Source organism: Erythrolamprus reginae, chromosome 6 (genome assembly GCF_031021105.1).
Source record: "Erythrolamprus reginae isolate rEryReg1 chromosome 6, rEryReg1.hap1, whole genome shotgun sequence".
Classification (NCBI taxonomy): Eukaryota; Metazoa; Chordata; class Lepidosauria; order Squamata; family Dipsadidae; genus Erythrolamprus; species Erythrolamprus reginae.
This window is the reverse complement of record NC_091955.1, coordinates 42,442,741-42,468,068: the sequence shown is the minus strand read 5'-3', so window position 1 is coordinate 42,468,068 and position 25,328 is coordinate 42,442,741. Positions and strand designations below refer to the sequence as shown.

The 25,328-nt window shown below is 41.2% G+C and overlaps 1 protein-coding gene across 3 annotated transcripts in view; it reads right to left on the bottom strand.

Annotated features, from left to right (window-relative positions):
* TBC1D30 (TBC1 domain family member 30) overlaps positions 1-16,335 on the bottom strand; it is a 156,020-nt gene extending 139,685 nt beyond the window's left edge. The window contains exons 1-2 of one of the 3 annotated variants that reach the window (XM_070755627.1): positions 15,710-16,335; positions 12,369-12,533 (exon numbers count right to left, since the gene is read on the bottom strand). In XM_070755627.1, the coding sequence (XP_070611728.1) occupies positions 12,369-12,533; positions 15,710-16,091 (547 nt within the window). In that variant the 5' untranslated portion in view covers positions 16,092-16,335. The remainder of the gene's footprint in view (positions 1-12,368; positions 12,534-15,709) is intronic. The other 2 variants (XM_070755629.1, XM_070755630.1) reach the window with 2 other exon arrangements.
* Positions 16,336-25,328: the final 8,993 nt, after the last annotated feature.

Here is a 25,328-nt window from a genome sequence, read left to right as displayed (position 1 = left end):
CAAAAAATTCGTCAATTTTTTTCCAATATAAGACATACCCCGAAAGTAAGACGTAGGGGGGCTTTTAGGGGTAAAAAGAAAGTAAGACGCTGTCTTACTATCGGGGAAACACGGTATCATATCTTGTATTGATTGTAGACTAGTTGTCGAGCCCGACTTGTCTTTTGTTAACATCGTATCTAATGTCTTTTGGTGTATTGGTGAATCTACATTTTGCTTTTTGGTGCTCTTCATTGTTGTAGTTATACTAGTCATGTTTAACAAAGTTCTTAAATTTTGCACAATAACCTACACTTGTAATCAAGAAAAAAAATTCTTACTTATAATAATTTTATACAGCTTCTGAGATATTTGCAAACTATAGAAGTAAGTAGGATAGGAGAACAGATGCGAAAAGATAATAAGAAGGGTAATGACTACAATAATACAATATTAAATTTATCAATTTCAGTGGATAAGAGGATATTTAATACATTTAATACCTTCCCTATACTTGATCTGTAATTAATTAATATTTACTAAATACTATAGACACTCTTATACAGTAATCAGTCTTAACTTATTTCCCTTGTTTACTTGTTTACTTATTTAAACTATTAATTCCTTTCAACTAATATAAAGTAATAAATTTTTACTTAATGTAATGAATATACTTATCAGAAATAGAGACAAATCACAATCAACTTCAAAACTAAATTAATCTAGATAAGGTACTCTAATAAATTTTAATACAAGCGGGGAGGAAAAAGAGGTTATTTAATTACTATTCAGGGGATAGGAGTGAGAAGTGGCAATAATAGTTAATAGAAGTAAAGAGCCTAGAACAGTAAGAGATTTGAAAGAGAGAGAAAAAAAGAGAAAAATGAAAATATTTCCAAAAATATGAATTAAAATAAAAATATTTTTGTATCTGTAAAAATTATTTCAAAAAAAATATATAGCGAGCAAAAAAGAAAGAAAAAGTATTTATTAATAATAATAATAAGAGAAAAAATGCAAAAAGTGAAAAAGATTAAGAAAAAACAGTAAGGAGAAAAACTTTTTCTTTGTTAGATTAGTCCAGAAAAATTTCAAAAAAAGTTTCCACTAGAAAAGAAAAATAAAAACAATAGAAAACAATAGAAAAATACCGAATAATTAAATATAGGAAGAAAAAAATTTATTTTACTATCAGTAGATCAGGAGGTAAAAAAGTAAAAAGGAAAGGAAAAATTGAATTTGTACTATCTTCTTCTATCAAAAGAAAAACAAAGAAAAGGGGTTTCTATATTTCTGTCTCTTTTCCGAAACCCTGTCTCACTTTCTTCCGCTTATACTGACAACTTTCGTTTTCTGCTCAGTCACTCTCTTGCTGTTATTATGTTGCAATGGCATCCGCAATCAGGAACTTCCTTAACACTTTCCCTTTCTTCTTTTCAGCCTCCTCTTCGCACTATAGATATTCAGTCTTCTTCCAAATAAAGCTACTAATTATTTTTAACTTATAGTCCATCAAAAAAAAGAAAAATGTAGTGAAAAATGTAATTCCAATTAGCTGTCAGTTTCGCAGCGTGTGGTTTTAAATTCCTCGGTCTTTCAAGGTAAAAAAAACTTGCGGTCCTTTCAATTACATTATTCTTTTTCGCCTTTTATGTTAAATATTTAAACAGTACCTGGGGTTGTTCGATCTTTATGTGTTCTTAGTTATTTTTGATGTATCTTGTTTTCTCTGGTCTGATTCCAATCACTCTTCCTCTTCCTGCTGTGTGGACGCTGCTGCTTCGGCCGGCTGCCGAAATGCCGGTTCTTTTCAAGCGAAGTTTATGGGGTATATTCCTCGCCCCCCAGGGCAGTGACGAATTGCCCTGAGAGCTTCACATACCCCCCTTCAACAATCCTGACCGAGCCAGATCGCACCGATAAAAGCGGTACTTCAAATGAAAAAAGTGAAAGTGTCAGCGGACCTCCGCTTTGACACTTCCTAGCGCAGTCGCGTTGCCACCGGAAGCCCGAATTTTACAATTTTCTAAGAGAACGAGAAACTTGGAGATGGTGAGTTCTAATTCTGCCCTAGTCATGAAAGCCAGCTGGGTGATCTTGGACCAGTCATTCTCTCTCAACTCAACCCACCTCACAGTGTTGTTTTGTGGGGACAACAGAAGGTATACAAGTGCAGCCATGATTTTCTACCAGTAGACAAGTGGCCTCTGTGCCTTGTGTGTTTAAGCAAGGAGTGTTTAGTAAATTGTAGCATCATTTACCATGCTGTTAGTCTATATTTCTCAAAGATTTTCTGGGACAACATTATTATTATTATTATTATTATTATTATTATTATTATTATTAATTGGATTTGTATGCTGCCCCTCTCCGTAGACTCGGGGCAGCTAACAACAGTGATAAAAAACAGCATGTAACAATCCAATATTAAAACAACTAAAAAACCCTTATTATAAAACCAAACATACATACAAATATACCATGCATAAATTGTAAAGGCCTAGGGGGAAAGGTGAGGAGGGTGGGGGCAATTCTAATCTCTGGGGGAGAGTTGGTTCCAGAGGGCTGGGGCCGCCACAGAGAAGACTCTTCCCAGGGGTCCTGCCAAACGACATTGTTTAGTTGATGGGACCCGGAGATGGCCCACTCTGTGGGACCTAACTGGTCACTGGGATTCGTGCAGCAGAAAGCGGTCCTGGAGATAATCTGGTCCGGTGCCATGAAGGGCTTTATAGGTCATAACCAACACTTTGAATTGTGACCAGAAACTGATCGGCAACCAATGCAGACTGCGGAGTGTTGGTGTAACATGGGCAAATTTGGGAAAGCCCATGATTGCTCTCGCAGCAGCATTCTGCACGATCTGAAGTTTCTGAACGCTTTTCAAAGGTAGCCCCATGTAGAGAGCATTACAGTAGTCGAGCCTCGAGGTGATGAGGGCATGAGTGACTGTGAGCAGCCACTCCCAGTCCAAATAGGGCTGCAACTGGTGCACCAGGCGAACCTGGGCAAACACCCCCCTCGCCACAGCTGAAAGATGATGTTCCAATGTTAGCTGTGGATCGAGGATGATGCCCAAGTTGCGGACCCTCTCTGAGGGGGTCAGTGATTCTCCCCCCCGAGTAATGGATGGACAGATGGAATTATCCTTGGGAGGCAAAACCCACAGCCACTCCGTCTTATCAGGGTTGAGTTTGAGTCTGTTGACACCCATCCAGACCCCAACAGCCTCCAGGCACCGGCACATCACTTCCACTGCTTCACCGACTGGACAAGGGGTAGAGATGTAAAGTTGGTATCATCTGCATATTAATGATACCTCACCCCATGCCCTTGGATGATCTCACCCAGCGGTTTCATGTAGATATTAAATAGCAGGGGGGAGAGGACGGACCCCTGAGGTACCCCACAAGGGAGCAACCTAGAGATCGACCTCTGACCCCCCAGTAACACCGACTGCGACCGACTGGAGAGGTAGGAGGAGAACCACTGAAGAACAGTGCCTCCCACTCCCAACCCCTCCAGCCAACTGAAAAGGATACCATGGTCGATGGTATCGAAAGCCGCTGAGAGGTCAAGAAGCACCAGGACAGAGGATAAACCCCTGTCCTGGGCCCACCAGAGATCATCCATCAGCGCAACCAAAGCAGTTTCCGTGCTGTACCCGGGCCTGAATCCTGACTGTTGAGGGCCTAGGTAATCGGCTTCTTCCAAGGACTGCTGGTTGGAGGGAAGGTTGGAGACTGGGCGATAGTTGTTGAGAATGGCTGGGTCCAGGGAAGGCTTCTTGAGGAGGGGGAGTACAAGTGCCTCCTTGTAGGGATCCGGGAAGGACCCCTCCCCAGAGAAGCATTGACAATCTCCTGGACCCAGCTCTGTGTCACCTCCCTGCTGGCTGAAACCAGCCAGGAGGGACACGGATCCAGCAAACAGGTGGCGGAGCTCACAACTCCAATGGCCTTGTCCACTTCATCAGGTGTCACCAGATCAGGCTGTTCCCAGATAGGTGGACAAGTACGGGCCCCAGTCATCTTGACTGACTGCAATATAACAGTTAATGTAGCTACCAAACATGACTGTTCAAAGTTACAACAGCACTGAAAAAAGTGACTTACAATTGTTGCACCTCCCCAGGGTCACTTGATCAAAATTCAGGCATTCTGCAACTAACATGTATTTATGATGGTTGCATCATCCTGGAGTCATGTGATCACAATTTGAGATTTTCCCAGTCAGTTTCCAATAGCAAAATTAATGAGGAGAGCTGGATTCCTTTAGTAACTGAATTATTCACTTAGCAACTACAGTGATTTGCCTAACAACTGTGGAAAAGAAGATCATAAAATTGGAACAATTGCCTTACTTAGCAATGGAAATTCTGTCCCAATTGTGGTCATACATCAAGGACTATCTAGTTAGCTTTAACATATTTGCAGTGTATACCAGTGATAGCAAACCTTTTTTGGCCCAGGTGACAAAAGTGTGCGCATCCACAAAATTGTGTGTGTGCACGTGCCCACACCCATAATTAAATACCCTCCCCTAGGCATGCACATAACTTCTGCACTGCCTCCCACACATGTGCACACACACACCACACTGCCAAACACCCACCCACCCACCCATGTGCAGAGGCCTCACTGAAGCTTCTGCTAGGCCTGTTGAACTTTTTTAGCTGGGAAGAGCAAAAATGGCAGAAAAGTCAAAAATTAGCATGCACATGATGCAGCTGACATAGGCAATGTCTCGTATGCCCTCAGATATGGCTCCATGTACCACCTGTGCCACGCATGCCATGGGTTCGCCATCATTGGTGTATATCATATCCTATGATCCCTTGTTTACTTTTTTCAGTCACATAATTATGCTTAGAAGTTGATTGCTAACTGCATTTTAAAATATTGGTGGACAAATGAATCAGTCCCAGCAGATCTATCAAATACAGTGGTACCTCTACTTAAGAATGCCTCTACTTAAGAACTTTTCTAGATAAAAATTGAGTGTTCCAAGATTTTTTCTGCCTCTTCTTAAGAACCATTTTCTATTTAAGAATCCGAGCCTGGAAAAATTTCCCAGGAAATTTGAGAGCGGTGCGATGGCCCAGTCAGTTTCCTGCCATTCCCCCTTTAATCCCGGCCATCTCGAGGGTTTCTGGGCTGCCAGAGGAGCCTTTCGGTGGCGCTTAAGGAGGCTGTAGCAGTCCAGAGCGAACAGACCATTTTCCTTTCTCTGGGCACTTGGAGAAGGAATAAACCTCTGCAAGTGCCCAGAGAAAAAAAATGTTCCCTTCGCTCTGGGCAGCCGAGGAGTCACCACAGCGAAGGAAAGGCGTCGACTACAAAGTGAACGAGTGAGAGGAGATATAGGAGAGCAATAAGACAGGGGACGGTGAGCAATAAGACAGTGCTAATTTGATTATTCAGTTTGCATTTGGAGTTCAGATTCTTTTTCCCAATGTGTAGGACAGAGCATTTGCTACTTTGAGATTTGGAGTTGCCATGTGTTAAACCACTCAGAAACAGAGTTCAGGTCTTTTTAGAGAGTAGTTATGTTATCGGTGTAGTTGAAGAGTTTTACATCTTCGGCGAAGAGGACACAGTTGTTTGTGATGTAATCGCAAAGGTCATTGATGTAGAGAATGAAGAGCTTTGGTCTCAGTATACTACCTTGGGGAACAACGCTTTTAACTGGGACGGGGGTGGATATGGTGCTTCCTATTTTGACCACTTGTTGTCTGTTTGACAGGAATGCTGTAATCCAGCTGTGGAGGGATCCTGAGATGCCATAGGATTTAAGTTTTAGGAGTAGTTTGTCATGGACCACTGAATCAAAGGCTTTGCAGAAGTCGATATAAATTGCATCTATAGATTTCCCTTGATCTAGATGAGTTGTCCATATATTTTTGCAGTGGAGGAGCTGCAGGTTGCAGGATAACACAGGAAGGAAGAGGCAGCAGCAGCAGCAGCCAGTGTATGGGAGGCAGCCTCTCACCGGGTGTATTGGTGGCGCATGCTCCTCCTTGCCACCTCAGAGTCCCTCTTTTTTTTTAAGCCTTAAAATTTTAGATTGTTTTGATTCCCCTCACCTCACCTTCTTCCTTCTCCTCCTCCTCTTCTTCCTCCTCCTCCTCCTCCCACCCAAATTCTGAGCTTTTATTTCTTTCCTAATGGGTTTGCACACATTATTTGCTTTTACATTGATTCCTATGGGAAAAATTGCTTCTTCTTAAGAGCGTTTCTACTTAAGAACCTGGTCATGAAATGAATTAAGTTTTTAAGCAGAGGTACCACTGTACCTCCCAGAGACCAATCAGATTGCAGGGAGTTGACCTCCTCCAGGTCAACTTGACTAAACAATGCAAGTTGATGGGCGCACGAGGAAGAGCATTCTCTATGGTGGCCCTGATGTCATGTAACCAACTATCCCCCCCTCCAGATGTCCTCATTGATCCTACCCTACTATCCTTCCAAAAGGCTATAAAGACCTGGCTTTGTGACCAGGCCTGAGAGCCGTGAACATAACATCTTATCTTGTTTGAATTATAACTGTTCTGTATGTATGTGGATTCAATTGGATAGTTCATTAGGGTTTATTATGGGTTTTACTGTTCTTATTACTAATTATTTGACTTTGTTTATTTATGTACTATTTAATGTTGTAAGCTGCCCTGAGTCCCATTGGGATTGGATGGCATAGAAATCAAATAAATTAATTTGAATTGAATTGAATTGAAAGATATATAATACTCAGGCCTAACAAAAGAAGCAGTGATGTAATATATCTACAAAAGAAATCTCCTAAGTAAAAAAATCTAAATATTTTTTAATATAGTATCAATTAACAGCAAGAGTTCAGAGAGTTCAGCATAATTTTATCCTTGAATTGGTTAATACTACCACACATAGTATTAAGAAATTCACACATGTAAACTGTTTGTAAACTTAAGACAACACCAAGAAACCTTAAGATAACGAAACAGCATTACCTTAATACATGATCCAGTAATAAAAATTACATATTATATTATTAGCTTATTGAAGTAGAACTAAGGAAAACCAGTTAGTTTAAGGCAATACTGGTTCATTAAAAACATAATGTGACAAGTTTCCATTCCATAATGCAACACCTTTCATGTCAAAGCAAATATAATAATCCATTCAACTGTGCTTCTTACTGTGAGCAGAGGAATATTAGTCAATGCTATGATAATTCTAAATATTAGTCCATATATTCCCCAGTATAGGCATGGATGTTTGATTTCTGTTTCCTGAGTACAGTGATACCTCAAGATACGAACCCCTCGTCTTACGAACAACTCGTGATACGAACCCGGGGTTCAGAAAATTTTTGCCTCTTCTAACGAACTTTTTTCGAGTTACGAACCAGCACCCCCCCGAACCCCGAACCCGGGTTCGGGGGGTGCTGGGAAGCCCCCCAGGCCGGCTGCGACCTTTTAAAACAGCCGCGCCGCTTCCCATCTGTCTCCTGAAGCCGAACGGCAAAGCCGAACTTCCGCGTTCGGCTTCAGGAGACAGATGGGAAGCGGCGCGGCTGTTTTAAAAGGTCGCAGCCGGCCTGGGGGGCTTCCCAGCACCCCCCGAACCCGGGTTTGGGGTTCGGGAGGTTGCTGGGAAGCCCCCCAGCCCGGCGGTCACCTTTTAAAACAGTCGGGCGGCTTTCCAGCAGCCTCCCGAAGCCGAACAAACCCAAACTTCCGCGTTCGGCATTCGGAGGCTGCTGGAAAGTCCTACTTCTCCCCCCCAGCCAAAACCCCAAAGCCTGTTTGCTGCCACACGATTTAGCCAGGACAGGAGCAAAGTGACGTGGATGGATGGAAAGCTGAAACCGGGCGGTTTCAGCTTTCCATCCCTTCACGTCACTTCGCCGCTAAATCGTGTGGCAGCAAACATGCTTTGGGGTTTTGGCTGGGGGGGAGAAGAAGTAGGACCTTCCTAACTCCCTCCCCCCCCAGCCAAACCCCCAAAGCATGTTTGCTGCCACACGATTTAGCGGCGAAGTGACGTGGATGGATGGAAAGCTGAAACCGGGCTGTTTCAGTTTTCCATCCCTTCACGTCCCTTCGCCGCTAAATCGTGTGGCAGCAAACATGCTTTGGGGATTTGGCTGGGGGGGAGAAGTAGGACCTTCCTAACTCCCTCCCCCCCAGCCAAACCCCCAAAGCATGTTTGCTGCCACACGATTTAGGCAGGACAGGAGCGAAGTGACGTGGAGGAATGGGGAGCTGAAACCGGGCTGTTTCAGCTTTCCATCCCTTCACGTCCCTTCGCCGCTAAATCGTGTGGCAGCAAACATGCTTTGGGGATTTGGCTGGGGGGGAGAAGTAGGACCTTCCTAACTCCCTCCCCCCCAGCCAAACCCCCAAAGCATGTTTGCTGCCACACGATTTAGCGGCGAAGTGACGTGGATGGATGGAAAGCTGAAACCGCCCGGTTTCAGCTCCCCATTCCTCCACGTCACTTCGCTCCTGTCCCCGCCGCTCGCCCATGGCTGGCAGAAGATCGCTCTTGCCCGGCTTCCCCGCGAGGCAGCAGGTCAGCATCCTCAGCGGGCGAGCGGCGGGGAAGCCGGCGGCTGTGGCAGCTGCTGCAAGAGGCTTCCCCGCCTCCTCAAAGCAGCCTCCCAAACCCGAACTTTCGCTGAGAAGCCCCGCCGCCCGGCTGTCACCTTTTAAAACAGCCGGGGGGCTTCTCAGCAGCCTCCCAACGCGGAAGCCCCCAGGCTGTTTTAAAAGGTGACAGCCGGTCGGCAGCATTTTTTTGCGGGGTTTTTTTTTTGTTGCACGGATTAATTGACTTTACATTGTTTCCTATGGGAAACAATGTTTCGTCTTACGAACCTTTCGTCTTACGAACCTCCCCCTTGCACCAATTAAGTTCGTATCATGAGGTATTACTGTACTTTGCATATCCAATGGTTCATAAGGAAAACAGATCCGAGACCAAATGAGCTGCATTATGACTCTGTAATGGTGAGCTCAGTCTTTGATTCTTGCTACAATTTTAAATTCTAATACATGACGTTCTTGTTCAGTGACCATTCATTCAACAATCATTCAATTATCATAGCACTGAACAAAGAGATTTATGAATGATCCTTGTACAGATACCTTGTCTTACGAATGCCTCTTCATATGAACTTTTCGTGATACGAACCCGGGGTTTATGATTTGTTTGCCTTGTCTTAAGAACCATTTTTGTTTTACGAACCCAAGCCCAGGTGTGTGGGCTCTCTTACTGCATGTGCGCTCTCATACTGCGCATGTGCTCTCTGCTGCCGCAGGGATTCCCCTGCCTTGTGACTGTCACTGCCGGGATTTCCCATTTGATTACAGCCCCTGCCAGGATTCCGTGGGGGGGGGGGAGAGCCACGCCTGAACCTGGAGCCCACTTAGGAGCTGCCACCTGCTCGGAGGAGAAGAAGCCACAGCCACCACCGCCGCTGCAGCCAACGCTGCAGGAGGAGCCGCACCGGGCTCCGAAGTTTGCAAATATTTCTGCACCTCCTCTGCGGCTGGGAGGCTCGGCGGGGAAGGAGGCCATGTTCAGGAGCAGGAGTCCGGGGCCCCTCGCCTGCCTCCAGCCCCCTCACACCCCTGGCCTCCCGCCACTGCCCCCTGCCCTCATGATCCGCCCCTCTCTCCGGCTTTCTCTTCCGCCGCCTCCCGCCTTGGAGCGTGGCTCCTCCCGCAGCAGTGGCTGCAGTGGTGGTGGTGGCTGCGGCTTCCCCTCCTCCTCCGGCCGCTAGTGAGGATCCTGGCAGGCAGCTTCAAGCACTCCTCTCGCAGCCCCTTCGCTGACAGCGCTCCCAATGAAGGGGCTGCGAGAGGGGCAGGGCAGGCGTTCCCGAAGCGCTTGGAGAAAGTGCTCCCAGTGAAGCGGCTGCGAGAGCGCTTTCTCCAAGCAGTTTGGGAATGCCCGCCCCACTCCTCTCGCAGCCCCTTCGCTGGGAGTGCTTTTGTCCGGGGCTGTCAGCAAAGGGACTGCAGGAGAGGCGGGGCAGGCATTTCCGAAGCGCTCGGAGAAAGCGCTCCCAGCAAAGCAGCTGGGAGAGCGCTTTCTCCAAGTGCTTTGGGAATGCCCGCCCCACCCCTCTCGCAGCCCCTTCACTGGGATCGCTTTTGTCCAGGACTGTCAGCGAAGGGACTGCTGGAGAGGCATGGCAGGCGTTTCCCAAGCGCTCAGAGAAAGCGCTTTCGCAGACACTTTGCTGGGAGCGCTTTTGCTGAGTGCTTTGGGAAAGCCTGCCCCACCCCTCTCGCGGCCCCTTCATTGGGAGTGCTTTTGTCCAGGGCTGTCAGTAAAGGGGCTGCAGGAAAGGTGGGCTAGGCGTTCCCAAAGTGCTCGGAGAAAGCACTCTCGCATCTGCTTCGCAGTAATGGGCTAAAGGGTTGAGTTTTGGGTTTGTATGCATTATTCACTTTTCAATTGATTCCTATGGGAAACATTGTTTCATCTTATGAACTTTTCACCTTACGAACCTCATCCTGGAACCAATTAAGTTTGTAAGACGAGGTATTACTGTATTTGTGGGTATTACTGTGCCTCTGTAGTCATATGATTATTCAAGCATTTGGCAATCAGCTTGCAATTACAACATCACAGTGTCCCATGGTCACGTGGTCTTCCTTTACAACCTTCACTTTGGACAGGCTTCCAGCAAGCTAAGTCAACGGGGAAGCCTGTCAGATGTCACAAATGGCAATCACATTACTTTGGACTTAAAGACTCCAATTGGATCTGCTGTATCTGCTATTATAGATCTGTGCAGTCACGTCACATCATGCTTTGTGGCCATATTGTTTTAGCAGTTGAATTCCTGGTCCCAATTACTACTGTTCCCCTGAGACTAAGTTAGCAATTCATTGTTCTTCACTGGCGATTTTCTTTATCTCCATCTTACATAGATACTCTTTAAGGCCATATGTTAACACTATCTTCTCAAAAGTGGACTATAGCATTTAAAGGAAAGTTTAAATAAACTAGCCAACTTCTTTTGATAATGCTGAACCTAAACAAGAGGGTTCAGCACAATAACCCAATGTAAACTTTGCCCTTTAGTACATCTATTCTGATGTTGCATGCAGAGGCAGTATTTGCATTGTGAAGTTTTAGCCCATATGCCATCACTTTGAGGAAATCTTGAGCTTCCAATAATTAAATATGGGTCCACTACACCACTCTGAGAAATAGTGCCTTCTAGCAGTGGTATTAAAAATAATGTCGAGATGAGTTTAATTATTACTTTCACATTCACATTTCACATGCATATGTGTGTTTAGAAATTTTGATAGACATTCAGATTTATAAATATTGCTGAGTTTTGCAGTTTTATTTGCACAATTTATTTCCTGCTTTAAGGGAATTGCATTCATACGATTTTCAGAACTGACACTGCAGTCTGCTATCTGTAATGCAAATCATTACAGGAAATCATGCTAGTTAATTTTTATTTGCAGGCTAGTTATTTTTCCAAAGTAAAAAAAAACCCTAGCTATGCTTAGTCTACATCTCTGAAGTGTGATACAAACTTATATTTAAATTATATTTAAAGAATCTGTGGTGTAGCCCGCAACATATGCATGTTTCCTTCCTGGAATAAGCTTTCTTTAACAGAGTGGCTCTTATTTTCAAGGGACCATGTTTCAGGATTATGTTATACAAAATTCTAACCAGCTACTAAAATCAAATAGTAGAAACTTCTGATCTCATACCCCTCAAGATCAGAACTGGAAGATAATTAAAAATTCTACATTTAACATGAATAGTTGCATGCACCAGTTCATTTTAGTGCAGTCTTCAAACTAGTTTATGTACCATACCTGTGGATAGCACATTGCCATGCTGCATGTTAATGAAAAAGACACAAGATAGTTAGCTTTAAAACATTTATGAGAATAACTTGTGTAACATACATTACTGTAGTAGAGTTTGTAATTTTCCAATAAATGGTTTATAAGTGTTTCTAAAATCGAAGAAATAATTGAATTCCTGTTTCCTTGAAACTAAGGAAACTGGCCTTAATGCTGACATTCAGTGGACTTACTACTTGGAAAATATGTTCTGCATGGAGCCTTGAATTTTTTTTATATAAAAATCAGGACTTTATCAACTTGAAATTTTCTTCACAAATATATTGTTACAATCCGAGCTTTTAGTTCTGAAATATAAAAACTTTTATCAATCTCTTTACCAATAATATACTGCAATTCTAGATGTTAGAAAGTTTAATTCAAAATATGATTTTCTTATCCATATTACTGTAGAAAGTTTATAGAAATATATTTTTCTTGTCCTGAAAAGCATTTTCAAAATGCAGCAGTACCATAATATTTGGAATAAAATTATAATATAAACATAAATATTACTTACGTCGTTTGGGGGAAACTGCCTGTAAGCAGGCTGTTACAATGTCACAGTTCCTTTGGAATTTATGTAAAAGTCTGTCCTTTTGTTTTAGAAGACGAAGCAGTTTGGCTGACTGAACACAAATTCTGTAATTCAGCTCCCGTATTACTGTGGTCAATTCACTAATATCTGTCAAGAAAAGAAAAAAGGGCCAAATGATGCAATCTGCAACTTTTAAAGTCTATTTTCCTCTTTGATCAATATGCCTTTCTTCAAAAGGGTCTTATCCCTCTAGATACCCTTGGTAAAATTCTTAGCATGATTGTAGGGTGATATAAAAACTACAAAGTTATATAAACGAATAATGTAAGTAAATGATAGGCAATGTTATTATTTAGAATCATTCCTGTGAAAAATTTAAGGCAATCATTAATTAAAACTACATCCAAATTCTCCATATAACTTTGAACGTATTCTTTAACTTGGGACATGCATGGTTCATTACTGAAATCGTACTAAGAAGGAAATTATAGAAATACTAAACTATTTGCTGAGTTTAACTGAAACCATAGGAAATGAATAAACCTATGTACTGTATTATCTGCATTGAATACATTTTAGAAGATCTGAACTAAACTTAAACACCAAGGCAGTGACAATATTATACCATCATATGAGAAACCTAGATGTGCAGCATAATCCAAAAACCTTTTTCTCTGCATGGGCACAACAGCTGGAAGGTGAGAACATGGGGGGGAGGGGGGAAATCCTGCAAGGTTGGAAGGTATTACGAAGGGCCATAATAAATAAATATTGGTGTGAGACCCAGTTTAGAATCATGCATAAGGCTATATATGCATTTAATCTCTCAAGAGCACCAAGTAGACCAAATAAATTAACAGCATGCCCAAAATGTAATATACCCCACACTGACTTATACCATGCACTATATGTTAAGAGATATGTTAAGAGGTTTTGGAAACAAATAGAGAATGTCATCAAAGGATTATGGCCTAGGGAAAACAACCTTTCTTCCAAATTATGTCTATTTCATTGTGATTTTGAAATGTCAAATGGTGAGCCACAGAATTCCTCAGGTAAACCCAAACTCTTACATGTTTTATTTCTGGTGAGGAAAAAGTCTTTATTAAAATGTTGGCTGGAACCCACAGTGCCAACAGTAACAATGGTAACAGAACACATGAAACGACTCTTTCATGTAGAATGCCTGGAAGCGGAAAAATCTAAGCGCAAATTTACAGTCCCCTTTTTTAGGAAATGGAAATGTTTTTTAAATGTACACTTTACTAAGGCAGAACAAAACACTGTGATACGTCAATTCACTCTGATAGAGTGGTATTTATCAGAGCGGCTAAAAGGCTCCTTAAGGATACTCCAAATAAATTAAAAATCAGATGCTGGCAAGAAAGACAGTACTGTATATTAAACAAATAGAACGGAGTTAAAGTTTATAGTTAAAGTTTATATTTAGTTTGTATATTGTATATTTACATGAAACCGTGGCTGTCCATTTTGATGAATATAAGAACACTTATAAAACCCTGAGCATTTATCCATATTATATGGACTGACAGACTCGCGAATCAAAAAACTATTTGATATCTAATGTTTATTGAAATGTATCTTTATTGTCTTGATATTCTGTCATATTTTTGTTGTTTGAAGTATAAAATATTTGAAAATAATAAAAAAAAAATTTTAAAGTAATGTTCAAATATAACATTCTAATTTAACTTTTCTTTATAGTGACATTATATGGAATCAAAATAATTTGTAGCAGTCTTAATTTAGATGTTACATGTAACAAAATACAATAAAACATTGTGCTACTCTTTACAGAATTCTACTTAATTAAATAAGGTTGTGCTCAATAAGATTGTACTCAAAACTTTTTTAAAAAAATCTTCCATGCACTGACAAAGCACCCGCTACTGGAAAAAAGCAAACATCAAACTGACTTTTTAAATTAGCAGTTGGTGACTGTTCATGAAATTACTGTAGTTAAAACAAATGAGAAGTTTTATCGCTAATAAGTAACTGTAGAAGATAATAAACATACTAAATCAGGTATCAAACTGCCATTCATTGATTAACAAACCCCAACACTATTTTTAAAAAATTAGTAGCAACTGACAGCAAAAATCTACCAGGGGAAAAATATTTTTTACACTTAACAAAAATTATAACACAAACTTTACAATAAATGTGCTTCAAAGGTTCAAAACTGAGCTATACACTAATGAAATGAGTTATACACTAATGAATTACACTAATGAAATATGTTAAATAACAAGAGGCTAACAGCAGAGCACTACTTTTAGACAGCTTTCTAAGAAATTGGAATTAATGCCAGAGAAAATTTCAGTTTAAATATGAGTGATCACACACACTTCTATAGAATAGAATAGAATTGAATGGAATGGAACGGAACAGAAGAATAGAATAGGGAACAGTTTCTTGCTTAATATTGTTAAATATTTGAATCATCTTCATTTAAAAAGACTTTCCATCAGTAAAAACAACCTGCCCAGGGGTTATCATTTAAAACAGCAGCCCAAAGGAAGCAATGATTGAAAGAGAGAGAGAAAAGAAGCCATAAAGCTAAGCTTAGGGAAAATGTATATTATGATTTGCATTACTGGTAATTAATTACAGCATATGTGCAGGATAATAATGCTTTTTGCAAAAGGAAATAACCAGCTTTCAAGAAAGCAACTTGGATGATGGGAGGTGCAGACATATGGGAAAAACTTTTCTTCTTAGTCCTTGGGAGGTCTTTTTTTCATCCCACCTTTAGGGATGGGCAATCTCTGCTTAACTGAAATAAATTGGGGCACAAGAATGATGTTCAAAGCCCGTCAGAAAACTAACAAAACCATTCCTATAAAGTTTATAGTATAAACAAACAAGAAAGGAAAATCTTGCTTTGATTGATATATGCCTCGATTAACTGAAACATTTCCTTCAAATAAGATCAGGGTAAATAAAGAAACAGAATGAAGGTTTTAAAGGGTTTTCATTTTTGTAATCCTGAAAGCATTAGACATTGCTTTTCATTACCTTTTATCTCAAACGGAATTCCTACAGCCCTGCCATAAATTCACATCCAGGACTGGGCATTTAGCTATATTTCAACAAAGTTCTGTTTATCATAATCACGATAGCTTCATTGTTATCTTTTTTTCTGCCAATTCCAGTGGGACACATGCTTGCTTCCTCTGCTTTTACCTCCCAGAAAGACCACCCCGTCTCTCACACAGAGAAGTCACCTCCCTGTTCGTATCGGCCGGAGGAACAGTCCCCATTGACAGGACGACGCGGGGCCCAGTGGAGGGAAACCTTACCTTTCTGAGCCAGGTACTTCCTCTGGTGCCGCTGACCCGAGTTCAGCTGCAGCTCCTGCAGGACGCGGGATTCAGCGCTGCTACTGCCTCTCCCCCCGGGAAAGGCATCGGAGCCGGCAGACGCCTCGGTGGAACTGTCTATGCTGTCCCGGTGGCGAACACGCGCCACGCTGTAGAGCTCGGTTAGCAGCCCACTCACCAGAAAGGAGGCGCGGCTGGCCCTTCTGTTCCGGCCGGGCTCCTCCTCCGCCTCTTCGTCCTCCCCCAGGCTGCCCGCGTTGCCACTTATTCTGCTCCGAGAACACAGCTCCGCAACGCATCTGCCAGTTGCTGCTCCAGCACTTTCCCTGCCGTCGCCCAAGTCTACCTCCAGGAGCTCCATTGGGCTCTTTCTCCGCGCCTCGGGTGCAGCAGCTGCGAAGCGCCGCTGCTAGAAGAGGACGAGAGACGCTTTCGCCGCCTGAATGGTTCTCAGGCCGGAGTTCCGGGTTTGTCCCATTCTCCAGGAAACGGAGGTGGAAGAGGAAGGCAAGCCCGTCTGCTCGACGGAGGACTTGCGCCGCCAAGAGCGTCACATCCCTCTCAGCCTCTAAGTGCGACGCTGCCGGATTGCATTTCTCACCCCTCTAACAGGTAGTGGCTTCCAAACAATCCCCGCTCTGCACCTGTTGCCGGGAACCAATCAGCTCTCTTCGAATCACCGATCCTTTACTAATTTCAAAGGGAGCCTCCCGCTGCAGTAGGTGGGATCGGCCGGTTTACTAGTTTGAAATTTTACCTCTTCTAGAACAAGTGATCCATGTTTCACACTGAAACTGGTAAATGTAGCGAAAACAAATTATTATATTTCAGCTAATAGCTGTGGCTGACCAGCATAGTTGTGCATTTTGCAAAGAAAAATCATACAACATTAAAAAGTGAATGGACAGCGAAATAGTAACTTTCCTTGCACAACATAAGCCAAGATTAACAATTACTTAATGAATGCAACTTCTCTGGATGCACCAACAAGTTAGATTAAATTTGATTGGCCTAAAATCATTCAGCTGATTTTCGTAACTAAGGCAGGACTACAATTCAGTATCCCAGTTTATAATCTTTTTAAAAAAAATATTTTTATTGTTTTTCAAAAAGACAAACAAAGACATACAACATTGAACATTTAAGGAGCTGCCATTGCTCCGCTTGTCGTAGAAGTCTAACTAATACAAAAATATAAAACCCTAACTTATCAGATCAATACAGAGATACCACATGTGTAAATTACATTAACTCTATATTTTAATATTAAGCCTATTAATTAAATTTCTTTATCTATTAAGATATTGTATACTTATATAAAAAGAAAAAAAGTACTGTATTATCAATGCAGAAAAAAAATTAACAGTTCTAACTTTATTATACTATATACTATTTCACTCTACCTTATAATTCTTCAAATAGTTATATATTCTTGTTCATTTAATTTTTAACACTATTTTTAAAATTCCACCAATCATACTTTGTCCCATATTTTGTAAAATTCTGTTTCAGATTGATTATTCAAACGTTTTGTCATCATATCTAATTCTGCACATTCTATGATTTTTTTAAATACTTCAACATCTTTTGGTATTGTCTTTTCTTTCCATTTCTGAGCGAATGCAATTTGGGCCGCAACCAATATATGTATTATTAAATAATAGATTTCTTTTTTGTACTTTGTATTTGAAATGCCCAATAAAAAAAAGTTCGGGAGATTTTTTAATCTTCTCCTTTGTTATTTTATTTATCAAATTCTCTACTTTGTTCCAAAATATTTTAGTCTCAGGACATGTCCACCATGTATGATAATATGTGCCGATTTCTTTTTTACATTTCCAGCAAATAGGCGACACAGACAGAAACATTTTGGAGATTCTATATGGTGGAAGGTGCCATCTATAAAACATCTTGATTTGGTTTTCTTTAAAGGAAATTGATTTTGTTATTTTCCAGTTATATGCCCATATCTTTTCCCATGTATCTAAATTTATCTGTTTGCCAAAACTTTTTGCACCCACTGATCATGTTGTCTTTCAAAATCCAACCTATCGTTCTGTGATTTAATAAATATTTATATATATTTCTAATTAACTTTACTTGATTTTGAAATACAGTGGTACCTCGAGATACGAGTTTAATTCGTTCCGGACCTGGGCTCTTAAGTCGAGCAGCTCTTATCTCGAACGACTTTTCCCCATAGGAATTAATGTAAATAATTTTAATTGGTTCCAGCCCTCAAAAAACTCACAAAGTTAGTCTAAATTATGCAGAAAGACATGTTTTTAATGAAGAAATGTACATGTACATATAAATGAATAATGAAGTTTCTTTCACTTAACTTGTAAACTTTCTTAAACTTTTAAATTTACATATGTTCAACTTCTCTGCCACCCAATCCTGTAGGACAGAGGTCCCCAACCCTTTTTGCACCAGGGACCGGCTTTAAGCGATCAAGAGAGGAATGGGTGAATGAATGGACGGAGGGTGGGAAGGAAGGAAGGAAAGAGGGAAGGGACAGGAGCAGAGGAAGGAAGCAAGGAAACTTATGAAAGGGGAGAGTAAGAGAGGAATGAGTGAAGGGAGGGAGGGAGGGAAGAAGGTGGGAAGGAGAAAGAAAAGAAGAAATAGAGGAAGGGAAGGTAAAAGAGAGAAAGAAAAAGAGCAAGAAAGAAAGAAAGAAAGAAAGGGGGAAGGGACAGGAACAGAGGAAGGAAGCAAGGAAACTTATGAAAGGGGAGAGTAAGAGAGGAATGAGTGAAGGGAGGGAAGGAGGGAAGAAGGTGGGAAGGAGAAAGAAAAGAAGAAATAGAGGAAGGGAAGGTAAAAGAGAGAAAGAAAAAGAGCAAGAAAGAAATCTGCAAGCACCCCCCCGAGCCCCCCAGGCCGGCTGCAACCTTTTAAAACGCGCGCCGCTTCGCAGCTGTCTCCTGAAGCCGAACGCGGAAGTTAGCGTTTGGCTTCAGGAGACAGCTCCTTGGCGCTTGTATCTCGAATTTGGGCTTGTAAGTAGAACAAAAATATCTCTCCCCTCCCAGCTCTTATCTCGAGTTGCTCTTAAGTAGAGCAGCTCTTATGTCGGGGTTCCACTGTAATAGTTTACTTAATACATTATTTTCTTTTCTAAAAATATAAGTCTTTACATCCATTTGATATCTAGAACTGATCTGCATATATTGCCACCAATCTAAGTCAATACCCAATTCTTGTAACTCTTGTTTTGTTCTTAATTTTAATTGATTATCTAACAAATATTTATATTTCCAAATCTTGCCTTTTTCTTTAAGATTCGGATGTAAGATAGCTTCAATGGGTGAAACCCATTCTGGCATTACTAAGAAATGGTTTTTCTTTATTTCATTCCATACTTCTATCAATGCTTTTCTAATGATGTTATTTTTAAAATATTAATGTGTTTTTAATTTGTCATACCATATAAATGCATGCCAACCCACCATCAAATCGTGACCTTCTAGGTTAAGCAACCTTTGATTTTCTAAGGTCAGCCATTCTTTTATCCATGTCAAGGCGGTGGCATGGTAATATCGTTTCCAGTTTGGGAGCCCAAGGCCTCCTCTTTCTTTACGATCTTCTAATGAATTTTGTTTTATTCTTGATTTTTTACCTTGCCAAATAATTTTTTTTATTATCTTCAGCAAAAAATTTCAGTCCTGGGTTTATTGGGATGACTTGAAAGAGGAACAGGATTTTAGGGAGAATATTCATTTTAATTGTAGAAATTCTTCCTACCAATGATAATTGTAAATTACTCTATACTTCTAAATCTTTTTTAACCTGACTTAATAATTTTTTTAAAAAATATAATTTTTTATTGATTTTTTAAAATTTTTACAAAAAACAAAACAGAAAGCATAAAGTGTACCATCACCATACAGAAAAAAAAATCCCTTCACCAGGGAAGAATCCATTTTGTATCCTTCATTTGCTTTGTCTCTGGGTTACATTGTTCATTCTTTATAGAGTGATTGAATTTTATTTCTTACATTTGCATCGCTTACTGATGTTGTTAATATATAATTTTTAACCTTCTCCCACCGCCTCATTGTTGCTGCTAATTTTCCTTCATTATAATTATATAGTCTAATTTCCATAATTTCATAGTGAATGTGATCCGCCATGTATTTGCACCAATTTTTTATCATCCATTTATTGTCATCTTTCCACCCAAGCACTATAGTTGCCTGGGCACTTTCTATCGCTGCAATTTTGATTTCTTCGTATTCTTTTACCTCACTATTTTTTATCAATAATGCTGCCTCCTTAGTTATTTTCCAATTACCATTCGTAATTTTATTCACTTCCATTTGTATTTGTTTCCAGAATTTTTGAACTTTATTACATTCCCAAAACATATGCATAAATACTCCTTTTTCCTTGCACCCATGCCAACAATTTCCTTTCTTCGTTGTTTGAAAACATGCTAATTGTACTGGTGTATAATACCATTTATGTAGTATTTTTCTTCTCATCTCTCTTATTTTTGTGTTTTTAATTTTTTTAATATTTTCAATTATACCTTCCATATCCCATTCATCAATTTCTAATTCATCCTGCCAATATCTCGTCAGTCCTTTTACTACTTGTTCTTCTGCTTGTAATAATTCTCTATATATGTTACCTGTTTGTGCTTTTATATTCTTACACTTATCCCCTAGTATCTTTTCTAAATTTATTTCTTGTCTCATAAATATTTCTTTATTTTCCCTTTTACTTAAATATGTGTTTATCGCATTGATTTGTAACCAGTTTTGTTGTCCCAGGCACCTCTCTATTTCATTTCTATTAATTCTTCCGTCCCTTTCATAAGCCGTATTTTTCGCTCCATAAGACGCAGTTTTTTTCCTCCCAAAGTTGGATGAAAAATCAGCGGCGTCTTATGGAGCGAAGATGCAGGCAGGGAGGGGGGGGAGGCGCTGGAGCAGAGGGGGGCGGCGATATACTCACCAAAAGTGTCCCGCCTTTGTCGCCGCCTCTCCTCTTCCCAACCCCGAAGAGAGCCGCGCCTTTCGGCCTCCAGAAGTGCTGGGCCGGGGGACGCCTCCACCGCGCAGGTTTAGGAGGCGGAGCGGCACCGGAGGAGCGTTGGCGGCTCCGAGCCTTTGGGAAGGCTACGGGAATCGCTTCAGGAGGCGGGGAGGTCTCGAAGACCCAAAACCCAGCCAGTCGCTCGCAGCCGGTCGGAGCTGCCCGTCCGACACCTCCGTCCGACCCGTCCGATGCTGACGCCTCCCTCCCTCCCTGCCTGCCTGCCGGCCCCTGCGCGCCCCAACCCCCCCCCCCCCGAACTCCCGTGGAAGGCAGTCCCCGTTCCCCCCCCCGCTTGCCAGCTCTCGCTTTGGTGTTTCTCCGGTGGAAGCAAGGCGGTTGAGTTGCTCCGAGGTTCTGCTTCCAAGCAACCGTTTGCCGCCTCCCCGCAAGCCCCCTGCCCGAAGCTGCAAGCGCGAGATCCTGGGGCGAGGGAGGGGGAGGCGGCAGTCCTGCGCTTTGCACTGGGGAGGTGCAGCGGGGAACCGGGGAGGAAGCCACCCCTCTGTGCTGGGAGGGAAGAAGGAACAATGTTCACTATCTCCCAGGACCACCAAGCCCCCTTCCAACAGCACATGCGAGGCTCCTGGCCTGCCAGCTCTCAGCTTCTCATTTCTGCTTTCTCTCTTTCTCTCTTGCTCTTTCATTCTTTTTTCTTTCTTTCTTTCTCTTTCTTTCTTTCTTTCTTTCTCTTGCTTTCTCTCCTTCCTTCCCTCCTTCCATTTTTTTCATTCCCCCTCTCTATTATTATTTCTCTTTCATTCTCTTTCTTTTTCTTTCTTTCTTGCTCTTTTTCTTTCTCTCTTTTACCTTCCCTCCTTCCATTTCTTTCATTCCCCCTCTCTATTTTTATTTCTCTTTCATTCTCTTTCTCTCTTTTTCTTTCTTGCTTGCTTTCTTTCTTGCTCTTTTTCTTTCTCTCTTTTACCTTCCCTTCCTCTATTTCTTCTTTTCTTTCTCCTTCCTACCTTCTTCCCTCCCTCCGTTCCTTCAGTCCTTCCTCTCTTACTCTCCCCTTTCATAAGTTTCCTTGCTTCCTTCCTCTGTTCTGTCCCTTCCCCCTTTCTTTCTTTCTTTCTTTTTTTCTTTCTTTCTATTTTTTTTCTATTTTCCTCCTCTAAAATCTAGGTGCGTCTTATCAGCAGGTGCGTCTTATAGAGCGAAAAATACGGTAACTGTTCTATTCTCTGTATACCTTTCCTCCTTAGTTCCCATATTATCTTTGTGAGGTTACTTTCTTTCTTTGTAATTATCACATGCAGCGTTGCTAATTTAGAGTATGTCATTTTCAATTTATCTTGCCATTTCATCCAACTCTCTATTATTGCTTTAGTAGGGTCTAATAGTCTATTTATTTCTACCTTATTCCATTTCCTAAATAATAATTCCTGATTCTTAATACAGTGATCCCCCGTTTATTGCGTCCCCAACCATTGCGAACAGGGTACTTCGCGATTTTTCAACCCGGAAGTCAAAATACCATCTACGCATGCGTGCGTTTTTTCTATGGGCACGCATGCGTAGATGGCAACCGGGAGATCAGCTGCTGGGTGGCTTTCCTGGGTCTTCCCCCTCTTGCTGGCGTCAGCGAGGAGTTTCCCCACCGCCCACGCAAACTCCTCGCTGCCGCCCGCCCTTCGCCCGCCCACGCCGTTCATTCTCGCCGCTTTCGAGCTGAGTCCTGAAGCGAATTCGCTCCCGGACTCAGCTCGAAAGCGCCGAGAGACAGCGCCAAGGAACGGCCTGTCCACGCTGTCTCTCGGCGCTTTCGAGCTGAGTCCGGGAGCGAGTTCGCTCCCGGACTCAGCTCGAAAGCGCCGAGAGACAGCGCCAAGGAACGGGCCTGTCCACGCTGTCTCTCGGCGCTTTCGAGCTGAGTCCGGGAGCGAGTTCGCTCCCGGACTCAGCTCGAAAGCGCCGAGAGACAGCGCCAAGGAACGGGCCTGTCCACGCTGTCTCTCGGCGCTTTCGAGCTGAGTCCGGGAGCGAGTTCGCTCCCGGACTCAGCTCGAAAGCGCCGAGAGACAGCGCCCCCCGGACCCCCAACCCGGGTTTGGGGGGCTGCTAGGAAGCCCCCCATGCCGGCGGCAAACAGCCGCGCCGCCCCCAATCTTCGGCTCCTCGCTAGCGCTGTGGGAGTAAAAACACCATCTGCACATGCGCAGATGGTGTTTTTACTTCCGCATCGCTACTTCGCGAAAACCCGCTCGTTGCGGGGGCTCCTGGAACGGAACCCTCGCAACGAGCGGGGGATTACTGTATCATTAATTTATTTCTCTAATTCTACCCATGGGTTTTCCTCTAATAATTGTAATTTCATTAGCCTATCAATATGATATGTGTCCCTATAATACTCCAAGCTTGGATTTCCCCAGCCTCTCTCATCCTCCGTTGCTATCAGCCATTTTTTTTTAATCCTTGGTCTTTTATTACCTTCTATCCACACATTCAATTTGGTGTCCCATTCTCTTATCTTTCTTATTGGGAAGGTTCCATGCATTACCTGTAAAATATGTAGCATTTTTGGGATAATCATCATCTTTAAAGCTCTTACTTTGGCCAATCTTCTCAATTTTTTATTTTTCCAGTTCTTAATTTGTTTCTGAATTTTTTTCCATATTAAATTATAATTAAATTCCACTATTTTTTCCGGATTCTTTAATAACCATACTCCTAAATATTTCATTTTCTTGCTACCCAGTTTTAAACCCGATAACTTCCGTATTTCAATTTGCTCTTTAGGCCCTGTATTTAAACAAATGATTTCTGATTTTTCCATATTCACTCTTAACCCTGATTGGTTTTTAAACTCCTGAAGTATTGTGATCATTCTTTTAATCATATCTATTGGTGTTTCTGTAACTATTATGGCATCGTCTGCAAATAAATTTAATTTTAATTCCATACTTCCTATTTGATATCCCTTCCATTGTATATCTTTTCTAATTTTATTTGCCAATGTTTCAATTGCCATTGCAAAAAGCATCGGGGATAGGGGACATCCCTGCTTAGTCCCATTATTTATTCCTATCTTCTCCATTCTATTTCCATTCACTCTGACGTAGGCTGTATTGTCCTTATATATTTCTTTTATTATTTGACAAAACCCTTTCCCCATATTCAAACTATTGCATAATTGGAACAAATACTCATGATTTATTTTGTCAAAAGCTTTGTAAACATCTAACTTTAGTAATCCCATTTTCCTTTTAGTTTTGGTAGCATGGTGCAGCACATTCACTATATTTCTAATTGGCTCATATATTCTTCTCCCTTTTATAAAACCATACTGGTCTTTCCCAATTATTCTTGGCAATATATTTTCCAACCTATTTGCTAAAATTTTCATAAAAAATTTATAATCTTGATTTAGCAGACTAATTGGGTGGTAGGAACCTGGTTCTTTTAAGCCTCGACCTGGTTTAGGAATTGTTACAATTTCAGACACCTTCCATGTTTGTGGAACATCTAGTGTTATGAGGATATTGTTATACAGTTTCTCCAAATGCGGTAATAGAATTTCTATATACGTTTTATAATATTCACCTGTAAATCCATCGGGGCCTGGTGCTTTACCGGGTTTTAACCCTTTTACCACTTTAATTATTTCATCCCTTGTTATATTTGCATTTAACATTTGTTTTTCTTCCTCATTCAGCCTTTCTTTAACATCTATTTCTTGTAACATAACATGTTCTTTTTCATATAGTTTTGCATAAAATTCTCTTATTACATTTTCTAATTCTCTGTTACCATATTTCATTATTCCATCCTTATCCTTCAAACCATTTATTATTAATTTTTCTTTTCTTTTTTTAAGGTATTTTGCCATTTGTAATGCTGATTTCCCCCCCCCATATTTCAATTCACTGTTTCACTGCTATTCTCATGTTATTCCAATTTTCTTCCTCTATGTCCTTTAATTGTCTTTGTTTAAGTTTTAACAAGTCATTCCATTCTTTATTTCTGGTTATTCTCAAATTTTCTCTTATTGATTCTATTTCCCTTATTCTTTTTTCCCTTTCCATCCCCCAACTTTTTCTGATATAAGACTCCATACTAATTAGATTACCCCTAATAACTGCCTTCTTCGTGTCCCAGATAACTGATTGTCTTATCCCCTCATTTTGATTTATTTCATAAAATTCCTGAATATCTTTCTGAATTTTTTCCTTATTTTCTTCACTTACTGAGACAATTGTATTGTATCTCCAAATTCTTTGTCTACCAGTAGGATCTATCTTTATAACTGCCGTTATAGCTGCATGATGAGATATCCAATTACTTTTGATTTCTGCCTTTTTAACTTGAATATTTCCTGTTTTGTTCATGAATATATAATCAATACAACTAAACTTATTGTGTCTTGCTGAATAATATGTCCCTCTATTTGAATTGTCAGCGTGTAAATCTATCATATTTAACTTATTCAAATTTAATTGCTTCTTTTCTTTGTTATTAGCCGTTATTTCTACATTGAAATCCCCAGCAAATATCACCGTCCCCTCTGAAAATAAATCCAGTTTATGTTTTGCATTCATAATAAATTGTT